Source organism: Canis aureus, chromosome 6 (genome assembly GCF_053574225.1).
Source record: "Canis aureus isolate CA01 chromosome 6, VMU_Caureus_v.1.0, whole genome shotgun sequence".
NCBI classification, from domain to species: domain Eukaryota; kingdom Metazoa; phylum Chordata; class Mammalia; order Carnivora; family Canidae; genus Canis; species Canis aureus.
This window is the reverse complement of record NC_135616.1, coordinates 16,316,922-16,332,762: the sequence shown is the minus strand read 5'-3', so window position 1 is coordinate 16,332,762 and position 15,841 is coordinate 16,316,922. Positions and strand designations below refer to the sequence as shown.

The 15,841-nt window shown below is 44.1% G+C and overlaps 1 protein-coding gene and 1 long non-coding RNA gene across 12 annotated transcripts in view; one reads left to right on the top strand and one right to left on the bottom strand.

The window, feature by feature from the left end:
- The first annotated feature begins 476 nt into the window (after nt 1-476).
- The window catches only part of ANKRD29 (ankyrin repeat domain 29), a 54,407-nt gene continuing 39,042 nt past the window's right edge, over nt 477-15,841 (top strand). For 9 of the 11 annotated variants that reach the window (XM_077900279.1, XM_077900276.1, XM_077900274.1 and 6 more), the window contains exons 1-2: nt 483-610; nt 8,432-8,542. In XM_077900279.1, coding sequence (XP_077756405.1) covers nt 590-610; nt 8,432-8,542 — 132 coding nt within the window. In that variant the 5' untranslated portion in view covers nt 483-589. Of the gene's footprint in view, nt 611-8,431; nt 8,562-15,841 lie in introns of all 11 variants that reach the window. The other 2 variants (XM_077900269.1, XM_077900275.1) reach the window with 2 other exon arrangements.
- The window catches only part of LOC144315564 (uncharacterized), a 66,583-nt gene continuing 53,488 nt past the window's right edge, over nt 2,747-15,841 (bottom strand). Inside the window, exon 4 of the long non-coding RNA XR_013381285.1 lies at nt 2,747-3,236. This is a non-coding gene — a long non-coding RNA (uncharacterized LOC144315564). The remainder of the gene's footprint in view (nt 3,237-15,841) is intronic.

Below are 15,841 nucleotides of genomic sequence, written 5' to 3'. Positions count from 1 at the left end.
AGGTCGGAGTCCTCCGAAGCAGACCATGCTCTTTTGGAAGATGTGTGAGGTGTGGGACGGGAGTGGGTGTGTAGTGTGTGTGAGTGTGGGAGTATTGTGTGTGTGTGTGTGTGTGTGTGTGTGTGGAGTCTGGAGCGTGTGTATGTGCAACAGGAATGCGAATGTGCATGGAAGGTGTGTAGAGGCGAGCGTGGGGGCGTGGACGGGAATCTGGACACCTTGCGTCTTGACCGTGGAGAATGTGCGCAGTGTGGCGTGTCCGCTGGTGTGTGTGCTTGCGGGTGTGGATGCGCGTGAGCAGCGCGGCGGGCTAGAGACGGCGATGCCAGGTGGGCGCGCCAGCCGCAGCCCGCGCTCTCCGCGGCGCCCCGAGGCCCCGCCCCCGAGGCCCCGCCCCGTGGCCCCGCCCCCCCGTGGCCCCGCCCCCCGAGGCCCCGCCCCGCCCCGTGGCCCCGCCCCCGCCCTCCCCTCGGGGCCCCGTCTCCGGCGGCAGCGGCGGGAGCGCGCGGCGCGGGAGGCCGCCCCACTGCGGAACGCGGCGGGTGCCCCTGGCCGGGAGCGCGCCGGCCGCGCTGGGGCGGCCGCGGACATGTGCAAGATGTCCTTCAAGGTGAGCGCCGCGGGGTCGGGCGGGTGCCGGGCGGGCGGCAGACGCGCGGCGGGGCCCGCACCTGGGGACCTCCGGGGCCGCCGCCGGGCCCGCAGGGTGGAGTGAGCGCCGTCCCGGTGCCGGCTGGGACCGGAGGAAGCGGCGCGCTCGGGTGGCTCCTGTGGTTTGTGGTCGGCGGCGTGCGCTTTGCCTGCAGGGCTCTCGGTCCTGACGGCCGCAGGTCAGGTCCGGGGCGCAGGGCGGCGGGGACCGTCCCCGGGGGAACGGCGGGGGCGGGGCGGGGCGGGGCGGCAGCCGGCGGGGGGCGCTGTCCTGCGCCGCGCCTGGGGGAGACCCCGGCTGCCGCACCCACCCCGGCTCCGCGGCCTCATTTCGGATGCCCGGGGCGCCGCCGTCCCCTCCGCGCCGCAGCACTTTTTGGACGCTGAAGCCGAATGCCCAGCGCGGAGTGGAGCTGCGACTGATTCCCAGGCTTCAGTGTCCAAAGGAGTCTTACGAGTTTCAAGTCATTCCATTTAATCCGCACATTTCTGGAGGAGAGTGACGGTACTTGATTTGCCTCTATTGAAAGGTCTTAATAAAAATAATAATTAAAATGTATCGAGCACTTAAAATGCGCCTGACTCTGAGCCAAGGGCATCTGGGAGTATCTTCTGAATCCTCAGGAAGATACGAAATGGTACCTCCGTGTGTCTCTCCTTTTCTTTTTGAAGCAAAAAGACCAAAGCATGGAGAAGTTGAGTAACTCATCACAGTGTTAACATTACACCTGAATGGTGTTAATATTGAAACCCTAATGTGTCTGTAATCCCATCTCTTACAGTAGCTTATGTAAACAGAGGGATGATATGTTGAGATTTGCATGTTAGAAAGATCTCTGGCCACAGTTTGCAGAAAGGAGTGGAGCTGGGGTCATCCTTTTCAATGGTAGGGACTAGGGAACAGGTGTCTGGAATGGAAGGAAGTAAACAAATGTGAGTGACTTAAAAAAAATTTTTTTTTAATCCATGGAATTCTGTAATTGATATTATTCCCTGAGTTAGGGAAGGCTAGAGAGGTAAAGATAAAATTTTGGACATGTAAAGTTTAAGGATGAATGGAAGTCCAAGTAGAGATGTTGATTAGACAGATTTACAAACTGGGAACCCCAGGAGTATAATCTAGGCAGAAGATAGAGATGAGATGTAGGAGTGAGCTGCGTTAAGTGATAATTAAACCCATGAGAATGAATGTGATTGTCCAGTGAGACCATGTAAAAGTGGTAAACAGAGGACTTGAAGACAAAATCTTGAAGAAGATGGAGCCTGGAGAATGAGCAGAATAAGAGAAGCCCATTGAGAAAACTGAAAAGCAGTCAGCAATGTATGAAAACAATCAGAAGCATGTGCTGATAATTTAAACCAAGGATTTCTAATCCTTTGATAAAGATGGGGAGGAACTCAGTGATAAATACTACAGAGATATCAAGCTGGGAATTGAAAAGCATCCGCTGTATTTAGTAACAAGCAGCCACTGGAGACCTTGTTCAGAGTAGTTTCAGCGAAGTGCTGGCTTCAGGAGCCAGATTGCAATAGCTTCAAAAGGGAGTGGGTGGGAACCACAAGTGTCCAGAACTGTTTCAGAAAATACCACAAGAAACAGTGGCCACAGCAGGGATTTGGAGTTGACCAAGAGTTTGCTTTAAAATGGTAGAGACTTGACCATCTTTAAATGATGGAAGGTATCTCAACGATACAAAGACAAATAACCCAAATTTATTTTTTTTTTTTTTTTTTTTTAATTTTTATTTATTTATGATAGTCACAGAGAGAGAGAGAGGCGCAGAGACACAGGCAGAGGGAGAAGCAGGCTCCATGCACCGGGAGCCCGATGTGGGATTCGATCCCGGGTCTCCAGGATCGCGCCCTGGGCCAAAGGCAGGCGCCAAACCGCTGCGCCACCCAGGGATCCCAAATAACCCAAATTTAAAATGGGCAATGGAAACGAATAGACATTTCTCCCAAGAAGATAAACAAATGGCCAACAAGCACCTGAAAAGATGCTCAACACCATTAGTCATCAGGGAAACGCAAATTAAAACCATAAGGAGACACCACCTCATACCCACTAGGATGGCAGACAGTGTCAGGTGTTGGCAAGGAGATGGAGAAATTCAAATCTTCATGCCTTGCTGGTAGGAATGTAAAATAATGCAGTCGTATTAGGAAACAGTCTGGGCGTTCTTTGAAAGAGTTACCACGTGACCCAGCAATTCCACTCCTACATACATACACAAAAGAAATGAAACGAAAATGCATGTTTACACAAAAACTTGTACACAGATGTTCATTTTGTTATTCATAATAGCCAAAAATTGGAAATAACCCAAATGTCCATCATTTGTCATTGATAATAAACAAAATGTGGTATGTGTTAGCTTGAGCTGCCATAACAAAATACTAAAGACTACGCAGCTTAAACAGCAGGTATTTAATTTCTTACAGTTCTGGAGGCTGAGAAGTCTAAGATCACAATGCCAGCAAATTAATTGTCTGGTGAGAGCTCTCTTCCTGGCTTGCAAACTGCCACATTCTCACTGGATCCTCACATGGAAGAAGAGAGGACTTTCTGGTGTCTCTTCGTTTTCCTGTAAGGACAGTGATCCCATCATGAGAGCTCTACCCTCTTGACTTCATCTAACCTAATTACCTCCCAAAGGCCTCACCTACAAATACTATCACATTGGGAATTAGGATTTCAACGTATGAGTTTGGGGCTAGGGGGGACACAAATCTTCACTCCATATCATGGTATATCCAAACAATGGACTATCATTCAACCATAAAAAGAAAGAAGAAAGCTCTGGTATATGCTACGATGTAGATGAACCTTGAGAACATGATGTTAAGTTAAAAAAGCCAAATACAAAAGGCCACATATTGTATGATGCCATTTATATGAAATGCTCAGAATAGGCATTCCACAGAGATAGAAAGCAGATACTTGGTTGCCTCGGGCTAGGGAAGAACGGGGGGAATGGGACAATGGATTAGAATAGCTGGTGGTGACTGGGTGCCTGGGTGGCTCCTGATGTTAAGCATTGACTCCTAGTTTCGGCTCGGGTCATGGTGTCGGGGTCCTGGGATCCAGCCCCATGTTGGCCTACATACTCAGCACGGAGTCAGCTTGTCCCTCTCCCTTTGCTCCCCCCTCTCTCGTTCTCTTACTCTCTCAAATAAATAAATTTTTAAATCTTAAAAAAAAAAAAATAGTAGCCAGTGACATCTCGAAAGTGTCTTTCTGCACGCGGCTTCTCAGTCCTGCATTCTATCGTTATTTAATATGCCTTCTAACATCAAAGAAATTCATTACAGAGAAAATCTAATGTTGTCTTGATTGACTTAATAAGTACATAATCAAAACCTAGATTCTTCTAAACCCTGTTTTAAACTAATGGTCTAAGTCATTACCCCATCTTGACTTTTAATCAGAATTCCACTTCTGTGCAAGTAACAGTTTCCCTTCTGTGCTTCCTCTCCCCCTTCCTTCCTGTAACTAATTGTTGGTCGTGTAATAATGTCTTTGCTTCACTTCCTTGTATGAGCCAAAATCCTGGCAGTAAAGGGGAGAAAAAGAGAAGAAAATATGGCATATGTGGAAGTTTATACTCCATTTTACTCCCAGGGTATAAGATATATGACCTCAGACTCTGGTTTGAATGTTGACTCCATTACTTCCTAACTGTATGACCTTGAGTGATTCATTTCTGTGCCTCAGCTTCCTCATCCTAAGAATGGGAATAATAAAAACACCTGTGTCATGGGGTTGTTGTGGGAATTAATGCATCAGAACAGTGAAAGCACTTAGCAGGCCTGATACAGAGCAAGATCTCCGCGTTGGTTGCTGTTGCTATTCTACATGATACAGTGACCAACAAGCCTAAGGGAGGCTGCCTGGCCCCGTTGTAGAGAAAAATCAAGAAAGTGGTTAAATAGTAAAGCATTGCTACATGCATCATTTCTTCCAAGGCTAAGGGGCTTGCCCCTGTCTCACTCTACAGCATTTGTGATAATGTGCATATTGTAACCAGAGGCAGTTTGGAAGTTACCCAGGCCATGATGTGTATAGACCCCAACAAGAAGGAAGGTCAGGGGACTTTCCATCTTGGCAGAAGAGGAGCTCGGAATGAGGATAGGAAGGCGGTCACTGGGGTCAATGCTCCCTTTTTCCTTGCTGTCTAGAGAATTCCACCAGAGGCAGAACAGTGTGATGGCTGACAAGGCAGCCCTGAGCGTCAGGCTGCCGGGGCCTGAAGCCTGCCTGCCCTCTCTCCCTTACCTCACCCTTGTAGCAAGATGATAACAGTGCCCACCTCACTGAGCTAGGATGGGGATTAAGTGAAGTGGTGTATGCAGAGCATATGCCAAGTGGTACAGAACAAGCACTTAGTATTAGCACAAGAGACCTGCCCTCCACTAAATGTGTCTGCCACAGAGTCACAGGAGTACTTACCCATGTTTTTGATGGTTCTTTCCACCTGGAAGCCCCTTAGGCACTAAAAGTCAGCAGGTTCAAAGCTGAACTCATCATTTTTTCCCAAAGCTTGCTCCTCTTCTGGTGTTTCCCACTTTCAGGAATGCCACAACCTTAACGAGGCACTCGAACCAGAAACCTGACTCCTCCCACCTTCTTCTGAACATAGGGTTGCAGACCAAAACTGTTTAGTTTGGTTCCTTAAAATTTCTCCAGTCTGTCTCATCCTCCTGTCCCACTATTGGTGCTTAAGCTGGGGCCCTCCTCTTCAGTTGTCCTGTCTATGTGGTAGTCCCCCTAACCCTGTAGACACCGACCTCAGTCTGGCTCCAGGCATCAGTCCACTCTCCCTGAGGCTGCCACAGAGACCTTTCTGAAACACAAAACCAATAGTATCTCCCGACCTTAAAACCCTGCCGTAGCTCCCCAGTGCCCAGGCAAACCCCATAACACGGCACAGCAGCTCCTCCAGGATCTGGCCCTGACTGCTTTCAGCCCCATGGTGTCCCTTGCCCTCTCTCCACTCCCTTCAATCCAGCCCTTCCAAGCTAGTGATAGTTCTCAGAATGCCGTGGTGAGCCTCCGTGTCTTTGCTTCACTTCCTTGTCCACCTGGGATGCTCCTTAGCCAGGTCCCTGCTCATCTTTTTAAATTCTTCTCAAGAATTCCTTCTCTTTGAAGCCATTCCTGGTTGCCCCCCTCATATAGGCTCAGTCATTCTCTGCTCTCACAAGTAATCCTCATTCCTGTTCTAGCTCCTGTAATTAATTTCTGATGCCTTTTGGCATGACTCGCTTTCCTACTGGGCCGTAAGACCATTAGAGCAGAGATCAAGGTTGACTTGTACCTCTTGGCCTAGCCCTTGGCCAGTACCACTGTCCCTGATGCATGTCAGTGACCAAGCAAATGAATTTCAAAGAGCTGTGAGGACTGTGCATTTATAGCTAACATTTCCCAAGTGTTCACTATCAAACTGAGTTTACGTGTATTCTCTCCTTTAATTCTCTAACAAAACTTGGTAGAGTTACTACTCCTGGCAATGGGACAGAAATAACCTCGCCAGGGTCACAGAGCTGCGAAGTAGTAGGCTCAGAAATTGAACTCGGCACTTTCTTATGCCACATTTGACTATCTTCCTTCTACCTCCCAGTAAATCAGCCACTTGAGAGAGAAGGAAATCTTTATAGCTTTTCACAAAGCTCAGTTTCTAAAACCATGTAGGAAACCAGGAAATCTAGCCCTGACAGGAGAGGAAGCCATAAGGCCATCCTCAAGAAAAGAGAGGCTCCCAGCAGAAGAGCTTGTTATGACAATAGAAGTTTGTGGTTTGCCGATGGTTTTGAAAATAATTTGGGGTTAAATGGAAACAACAAAATCACTAAAAATGATTTACAATTTATTACTCTCAAGTCTTCATGTTTCAAGAAAAGCCACCAGAGCTGTTCCCTGGTGCATATTAAGTTCTCTTCCTAATTCACCCTCCAGACTTCGTTTTGGCCTTGTGCAGTCTCTCTACTGAAAGGGCATTGTTCCGTGATTTATGATACAAGTCAGACCTGCCTGGCCATCACTTCAGCCACATACTGGCAGCTACAATGGTGGACTTAGCCTGGTACAAAAACCACCAACACTGGGTGTGAATGTCATCATTGCATTTTGGCCTGAAAACTCCTGGGACCATAACATTTACACCTTTGGGGAAAACAAATTGTTCATCTGGAATTTAAGGTGATTTTTGTTTTCTTCCTACCTGCACCAGGAAACTATTTAAAGTATGTTTGCAACCTGCTTAACACTCCCCGCTTGGCCACGCTCTCCTCCAAGAATGCACAAGAGCACTAAGTCGTGTGTGAGCTGAAGGGCTGCAGAAAAGAAACCCTCATACCAACAAATGCTGCCTTCATGGTGCTCTCACTGTGCTTTCATTTTAGATGGCTCCATGGAGGGGCACCTGGCTGGCTCAATTAGTAGAGCATGCACTCTTGATCTTGGGGTTGTAAGTTTGAGCCTCGCATTGGGTGTAGAGATTACTTAAAAATAAAAATAAAAATAAATTTGTTTTAATCTTTAGATGGCTCCTTGTTGTGGGTGATATTGTGCTTTCTTTTTAACTTAGCATAGGTAAATAAGATATTGAATTGAATACCTTATCAATACATTTAAAAGATATATTGCATGAAAAGGCTTTGGTGTCAGAAAAGTGTTTTAAGCCCACCCAAAAAAAAGTTTTTGTTAAACAATTTAAATGCTAGAAAATTTCCTGAAACCAGCAAAATTCTTATAGTACCAATATTTAATTTAATTTTGCCTACTGATTCTAACTGTAAAGAAAAGTGGACAGAGGGAAAGAAGCATCTGTAAGCATTTATGATGTGTTGGGTACCATATTTGGCCAATTAATCTACATCATTTAATCCTTACCAGAAACTCCAAACCAGGTAGTGTAGGGCTCACTGAGGCCAAATCACTTGCCCAGAGCTGAGGTTAAAACCTGGAGCTATCTGGTTCCAGAGCCTCCCTTCCAGCCCCGCCCTCTCCTGCCATGGACTATTCCCTACAGATCCAGATTGATGTGTTTTAGAAAAGGCGATTTACTGCAGTCAACGCTACCACTCTGATTTTTGAAGAACTGTTTGCCAGCTTTATTCCATCCATAGGATGGTTCCAACATTAACTTTGCAACTTTAAAATAAGGCAGCAATGGAAAGAAGAATCCCGTATGAGGACACATAACAGTGTTTTATGCCCAGAATTCCTTTCTTAACTGAATCCTCTGGCAAGTTCCAGCTGAAGCAAAGAAAATTCGGTGGAGGGAAGGTGAGGCATTGACCCAGAAAGCTGGAATCGGTAGAAAAGTTGGGGGAAAGAAAAGGTGTGGGTTGGGGAGGTCAGAATTGGGAGAGAGTTCTTTCTGCTCAGAGGTGAAGAAGGATTTGGGAACATTTCAGGGAGGAAATAGCATTTAAGCAAGCCTTGTCCTTGAAGGATGGGAAAGAACTCCTTTCAAGCAAAAAGGAAACTGTGAACAAAGACACAGAAGCAGGCAAGTGAGAACATTGGTAGGAAATAGGGTATTAATAGTGCTACATTATCAACAACACTGCTCTTCATAACTGCACTCTGGTATCTGGTATAAAATAAAATGTGTTCCCTAACCAAGTATATTACAATCATCTGTTACTGGAGGAGCTATCTTCCAGTGCTGCAACACATCTGGAAATTCTGCTTTTTGAATAGTATATATTTGCATAGAAGCGGTCATAGGAACTGATAACAGTTTTAAGATCCTGTCTCATTTTGCTTCTGCAGAAGGAAACTCCACTTGCCAATGCCGCATTCTGGGCAGCAAGGAGAGGAAACCTGGCTCTGCTCAGGCTGTTGTTGAACAGCGGTCGGGTGGATGTGGACTGCAGGGACAGTGTACGGATGGATTCATTCGGTATATGCATGCCAAGGACACGCCATTTCCCCTGCTGGCATGAGAGCAGCTCACGAATACATTTCCCTTTACAGTGCTTATCTACTCTTTCATGTATGCTTGCTTTATCCTTTAAAAAAAATCCAAGGTACCCTGGTGAATGTAAAAACATATGGGGACTGGGAGTGGGGTGCTGGCTGGGTGGCTCAGATGGTTAGGTATCCAACTCTTGATTTCTGCTCAGGTCATAATTTCAGGGTGTGAGATCAAGCCCAAAGTCAGGCTCTGCACTGAGTGGGGAGTCTGCTTGAGATTCTTTCCCTCTGCCTCTACCCACCCCCCCCCCACACACACACATGCTTGTACGCACAAGCTCTCTCTCTCTCTCAAATAAATAAATATTTTTTAAAATTAAAAACATATTAGGGAAACCATCACATGCAGAAAATGGAAGGCAGCCACAATAAGGAAAGAGGCACTTTACTGGGAATTAGAATTGGCAAGTTCCAAGAAGGAAAGCATTTTTATTTTTTTTTTAATTTTTATTTATTTATGATAGTTAGAGAGGCAGAGACACAGGCAGAGGGAGAAGCAGGCTCCATGCACCGGGAGCCTGATGTGGGATTCGATCCCGGGTCTCCAGGATCGCGCCCTGGGCCAAAGGCAGGCGCCAAACCGCTGCGCCACCCAGGGAAAGCATTTTTAGAGAATTCAATCCAACTGCTTTCATGGACAGTGGAGATAATTCAGAGCAGAGGAGGACTGCCATGAATGTGGAAGTTGGGTTTTTCTACAAGGATAAGAGAACTGGAATGGAAGCTACTACCCAGCCTCTTACCTCTCATTATCATTGCAAACATCAGTACACTCAGTGGCAAGTAAAGGGTCTTAAAATGGATACTGCTGCTGTCATTTAGGGAGGCATCATTTAGGGAGCCCTTCCCTCCCCAGACAGAAGCAGTGATTTCTCTGTATTAAGCAGGACTGTGCATCTCTGGGCATCAGGAAAACCTCAAATGCGAGAGAGAGAGAGAAAGAGAAATACTTTGATTTTAGGAATACAGATGTTTTCAAAGGAGCCTTATTGTTTTCCCAAAAGCAGGATATGCCATTTCCAGCTTTTACTGCACAAATTTGGCAGGTGAGATAGCCACCAGCCTGAGACATCAAAGTTTGCTCCACTCTGCCCACTGGGGGCATCGCTTGCTGTGCAGTATCTTGGCTTTGCACCTCCAGATCCACCCAGAACCTTCTTCACCTTGCTCTGTGTCCCAGGGCCTGAAAGGTGTGGCCTAGTGGACTTGTTTCCCTCTGGCCTCTAGTTGGGTTTGGCCAATGGAAGCACTGGTAGGAATCAGAAGGTGGGAGGACAGGGATGTTGGGGAACCCAATGTCCCCTGCTCTGTCTGGCAGCAGTGCTCTTGTTCTGTGTCCTGGGAGTCACTACCTTCCCCTGCAACTCCATGCCTTCACGCCTGGGCTAGCAAGGGAGCCCACTGCTGCTGACTCCCAATCCAGCCTTGTCCTTGTGTCCCTACACCCGGGGCACAGCTTTACAAATTATTAAACTTTCTTCCAACTATCCCAATGTGAATATGCCATCTGTTCCTTACTGGGACCCAGAGTGATATGAGGACAGGCACGTGTGAACTGGCCATCCCAGTCTTACTTGGGTCTTACTGGGTAGCAATGCCACACTGGGCCAAACTGAAGTAGCTAGCTTTCACTGTGGCCTCACCCCTTGATCACGTTGATGAACACTTTTCCTCTCACCTTTTCTCAGCCACCCCTATAACTGTTTCTTAGGGGCCCCCTCACAGTGCCACGCGCATCCTGCTCCCCAAGTAGTTTCTCGTACTCTCAGCCTTCCCAGTGCCCTTTCCTGCTCAGTGTGACCTGTCCTGCTACCTCCTTTCCCCTCAGAGCTCATCCTCCTGGTCAGCGGGGTGACCAGTGGTTATCTCAATCAGAAGTTTTGCTTCTGTGAACAGACACTAATATATTTAATCCTCATTTAAAATAAAAACTCGGGATCCCTGGGTGGCGCAGCGGTTTGGCGCCTGCCTTTGGCCCAGGGCGTGATCCTGGAGACCCAGAATCGAATCCCACATCAGGCTCCCGGTGCATGGAGCCTGCTTATCCCTCTGCCTGTGTCTTTGCCTCTCTCTCTCTCTCTCTCTCTCTCTGTGACTATCATAAATTTAAAAAAATAAAATAAAATAAAATAAAAACTCATTTAATTAACAGCTTTCTGGAGAAAGGATTCCTTAACCCAAAGGAGCGAGTCTAGTTGCTAGGTCATGGGGTAGCTCTATTTTAAACTTTTGAGAAACTTCCATACTGCTCTCCAGAGTGGCATACCAGTTTGCATTCCCACCCACAGTGCAAGACGGTTGCCCTTTCTCTGCATCCTCGCCAACACCTGTTGTTTCCTGTGTTGTTAATTGTAGCCACTCTGATAGCTGTGAGGTGATAGCTCATCATGGTTTTGATTTGTATTTCCCTGATGATGAGTGGTGTTGAGCATCTTTTTATGCACTACTAGGTATTTACCCAAAGGACACAAAAATACAGATTCAAAGGGATACATGCACCCCGATGTTTATAGCAGCATTACTAATAATAGCCAAACTATGGAGAAAGCCATATACATATATATATGTGTATGTGTGTATTATATATAATATATATTACTCAGCCATGAAAAAAATGAAATCTTGCCATTTGCAACAACATAGATGGATCTAGAGTGTATTATGTTAAATGAAATAAGTCAGAGAAAGACAAATGCTATCTTGATCTCACTCATATGGGACCTAAGAAAGAAAACATGAATGTATGGAAAGAGGGAAAGAGAAAAAGGAGAGAGGGAAACCATGAGAGACTCTTAACAATAGAGAACAAGGTTGTTGGAGGAAGGTGGGGTGGGATATAGGCTAGCTGGGTGATGGGCACTTAGGAGGGCACTTGCCATGATAAGCACTGGGTATTATATATAAGTGATGAATCACTGAATTCTACTCCAGAAACCAGTACTGCACCATATGTTAACTACCTAAAATTTAAATTAAAAAAATTAATTAAAAATCTTAAAAAACAAAGGAGCAAGTCTAAATGATGTTAATTTCAGACATCTTGTTGATTTTAAAAGGGTCTCTAGGATTGGTGGTAACAGAGACAGGGAGTTGTTGGGAATAATATAGGTCTTGGCTCCCCTTAAAATTTCACTGGAAGGATTTCTATATCCTTCAGGTGCCACCTGAACATGGAGTCTGGGTTCCAGGATGTGCCTGGTGATGAATGACCTCTGCCCCAGCCAATGGGGCCCAGCCCCTGGTTCACCTGGAGCTCCTAGGACAGCTGATGGAATGCAAAGAGAGGCCCTGCTCCCCACCTCAAGTTCATGACCAAGTTCAAACTTCCAACAAATAGCATTTAAAGAATGAATACATTATCTCCAGGCCACCCACCACATGACAAAGCTTTGATTTGCTAACATTCACCTTCATTCCTAGATTAATGTTGTCTTTGCATGTTTACATTTTTTTTTTTTTTGCTTCCTTCATCTCTCCGATGCACATTTACCACAAGATGTGCAATGGCAAGCTTCCTCTAGCCTTTTGAGACGAATGAACGAATGAATGTATGTATGTCACTGTCCTGTTTGTTGTAGTCTGCACTGCATTTATATCCACTGTTTCCTCTGTTCAAAGTCAACTAGTTTTAAAAGGTACATTTTAACATCAGCCAATTGACTAAAGTAACCATAATCTTAGAGAATTACACTCTGTCCAGCTAATACATTTTGAATATAAAGGAAACATTTTTATGTAGCTTAATAAATATATCTACAGATACTACTTCTTTATTCTCTTTCTCCTTTGTCTTAACTTGTGACTTTTTCTCAATTGACCATGATGTAGAGTTGAAATACAATCTATATTTTTAAATATGTTTCATTCATGGCTCCTTAACTTTAAAGCAGATGCATATAACATTTCTTATTTTCCTTGGGATCCCTGGGTGGCTCAGTGGTTTGGCACCTGCCTTCAGCCCAGGGCATGATCCTGGAGTCCCGGGATTGAGTCCCATGTCAGGCTCCCTGCATGGAGCCTGCTTCTCCCTCTGCCTGTGTCTCTCTCTCTCTCTCTCTCTCTCTCATTCTCTCATGAATAAATAAAATCTTTAAAAAATAAGTAAATAAAGCAGATGCATATAACATTTCTTATTTTCCTTTTTAAACATCAAAATTAAGTTGTCCTGTGCTTCCTGTGCCTCCTGATTGATTTTTAAGACAAGTATAACCTATGATAAAAAGTTTTCTTGTCTGTCATGTAAAGGATGTATTTATAGCTGTCTATTCAGATTGGATTTCTTTTTAAATTTTAATTCCACTGTAGTTAACAGAGTGTTATATTAGTTTCAGGTGTACAATATAATTATTCAGCAATTCCATATAGTCCAGTGCTCATCAAGATAAGTGTACTCTTCATCCCCTTCACCTATTTCATGCATCCTGCCCCCCCCCCCCCCGCCCCGCCGGTAACCATCAGTTTGTTCTCTATAGTTAAGAGTCTGTTTCTTGGTTTGTCTTCTTTTCCCTTTGTTTGTTTTGTTTCTTAAATTTCACATATGAATGAAATCATATTGTATTTGTCTTTCTCTGACTGCCTTATTTCACTTAACTTTATATTCTCTAGATCCATCCATGTTATTGCAAATGGTAAGATTTCATTCTTTTTTATGGCTGAATAATATTCCAGTGTGTGTGTGTGTGTGTGTGTGTGTGTGTGTGTCGATAGGCAGGTAGGTAGATAGATAGATAGATAGATAGATAATTTTCTTTTATCCATTCACCTATTGATGGACACTTGGGCTACTTCTGTATCTTGGCTATTGTAAATAATGCTGCAATAAACATAGGGGTGCATATAGCCCTTCAAATTAGTGTTTTCATATTCTTAGGGCAAATACCCAATAGTAGAATTACTGGATCATAGGGTATTCCTATTTTCAATTTCTTTTTTTTTTTTTTTGAAGATCTTATTTATTTATTTATGAGAGACACACAGAGAGAGGCAGAGACATTGGCAGAGGGAGAAGCAGGCTCCCTGTGAGGGCCTGATGCAGGGCTTGATCCCAGAACCCAGGATCATGACCTGAGCTAAAGGCAGACACTCAACCACTAGCCACCCAGGTGCCCCTAGTTTTAATTTCTCAAGAAACCTCCATACTGTCTTCCACAGTGGCTGCACCAATTTGCATTCTCAGCAACAGTGTGGGAGGGTTCTTTTTTCTCCATATCCTAACCAATACTTTTTGTTTCCTGTGGTTTTGATTTTAGCTATTCTAACAGGGGTGAGGTGATAGCTCATTGTGGTTTTGATTTACATTTCCCCGATGATGAGTGATGTTGAGAATCTTTTCATGTCTCTGTTGCCATCTGTATGTCTTCTTTGGAGATATGTCAATTCATGTCTTCTCTTTTTTTTCAAACTGGATTAATTGGGTTTTTGGTGTTGAGTTGTATAACTTCTTTATATATTTTGGATCCTAAGCCTTTATCACATTTGTTATTCACAAGTATCTTCTCCAATTCAGTAGACTGTCTTTTAGTTTTGTTGGTTGTTTCCTTTGCTGTGCAGAAATATTTTATTTTGATGTTGTCCCAGTACTTAATTTTTGCTTTTGTTTCCCTTTCCTCAGGAGACATAGGTAGAAAGATGTTACGGCTGATGTCACAGAAATTGCTGTTTGTGCTCTCTTTTAGAATTTTTATGGTCTCAGATCTCACACTAAGGTTCTTAATCCATTTTGAGTTTATTTCTGTGTATGATATGAGAAAGTGATCCAGTTTCATTCTTTTGCATGTAGCTGTCTGGTTTCCCCCACACCATTTGTTGAAGAGATTGCCTTTTTCCCATTGCATATTCTTAACTCCTTTGTCAAAGACTAATTGACCGGGATCCCTGGGTGGCACAGCGGTTTGGCGCCTGCCTTTGGCCCAGGGCACGATCCTAAAGATCCGGGATCGAGTCCCACGTCGGGCTCCCTGCATGGAGCCTGCTTCTCCCTCTGCCTTTGTCTGCCTCTCTCTCTATCTCTCTCTCTATTGTGAATAAATAAATAAAATCTTAAAAAAAAAAAAAAAAAGACTAATTGACCACAACATCATGGGTTTATTTTCTGGGCTCTCTATTCTGTTCCATTGATTTATGGGTCTATTTTTGTGCCAGTACCGTAGTGTTTCGATTTCTACAGCTTTGTAATATAATTTGAAATCTAGAATTGCGATACCTCCAGCTTTGTTTTTCTTTTGCAAGATTGCTTTGGCTAGTCTGGGTCTTTTGAGATTCCATACAAATTTTAGGATTATTTGTTCTAGTTCTGTGAAAAATGCTGTTGATGTTTTTTAATAGGGATTGCATTCAGTCTGTAGATTGTTTTGGGAAGTATGGACATTTTAACAATATTTGCTCTTCCAATCCATGAGCATGGAATATCTTCCTATTTGTTTGCATCCTCTTCAATTTCTCTCATCAATGCTTTAAAGTTTGCAGAGTACAGGTCTTTCACCCCCTTGGTTAAGTTTATTGCTGGGTATTTTATTATTTTGGATACAGTTGTAAATGTGATTGTTTTCTTAACTTCTATTTCTGCTACTTCATTATTAGCATATAGAATTGAAATGGATTTCTGTACATTTGATTTTGTATCCTGCAAATCTACTGAATTTATATTTATCAGTTGTAATAGTTTTTCAGTGGAGTCTTTAGGGTTTTCTATGTATAGTAGCATGTCGTCTGCAAATAGTGAGAGTTTTCTTTTGGATTGTCTCCTTACCAATTTGATGCCTTTAATTCCCTTTTCTAATCTGATTGCTGTGGCTAAAATGTTTAGTACTATGTGGAAGGAAAGTAGTGACAGTAGATATCCTTGTGTTTTTCCTGATCTTAGGGGAAAAACTCTCAGTTTTCCTGCATTGAGTGAAGTTCATTGTGGGTTTTTCATATTTGGCCTTTATTATGTTGAGATACGTTCCCTCTCTACTAACTTTGCAGAGGGTTTTTATCATGAATGGATGCTGTACTTTGTCAGATGCTTTTTTCTGCATCTATTGAAATGATCATGTCGTTTTTATCCTTTCTCTTATTGATATGACATATCACATTGATTGATTTGCAAACATGGAACCATCCTTGCATCCCAGGAATAAAGCCCACTTGATTGTAGTAAATGACTGTTTCACCATATTCTTGGGATCTGTTTGCTAATATTTTGTTGAAGAGTTTTGCATCTAT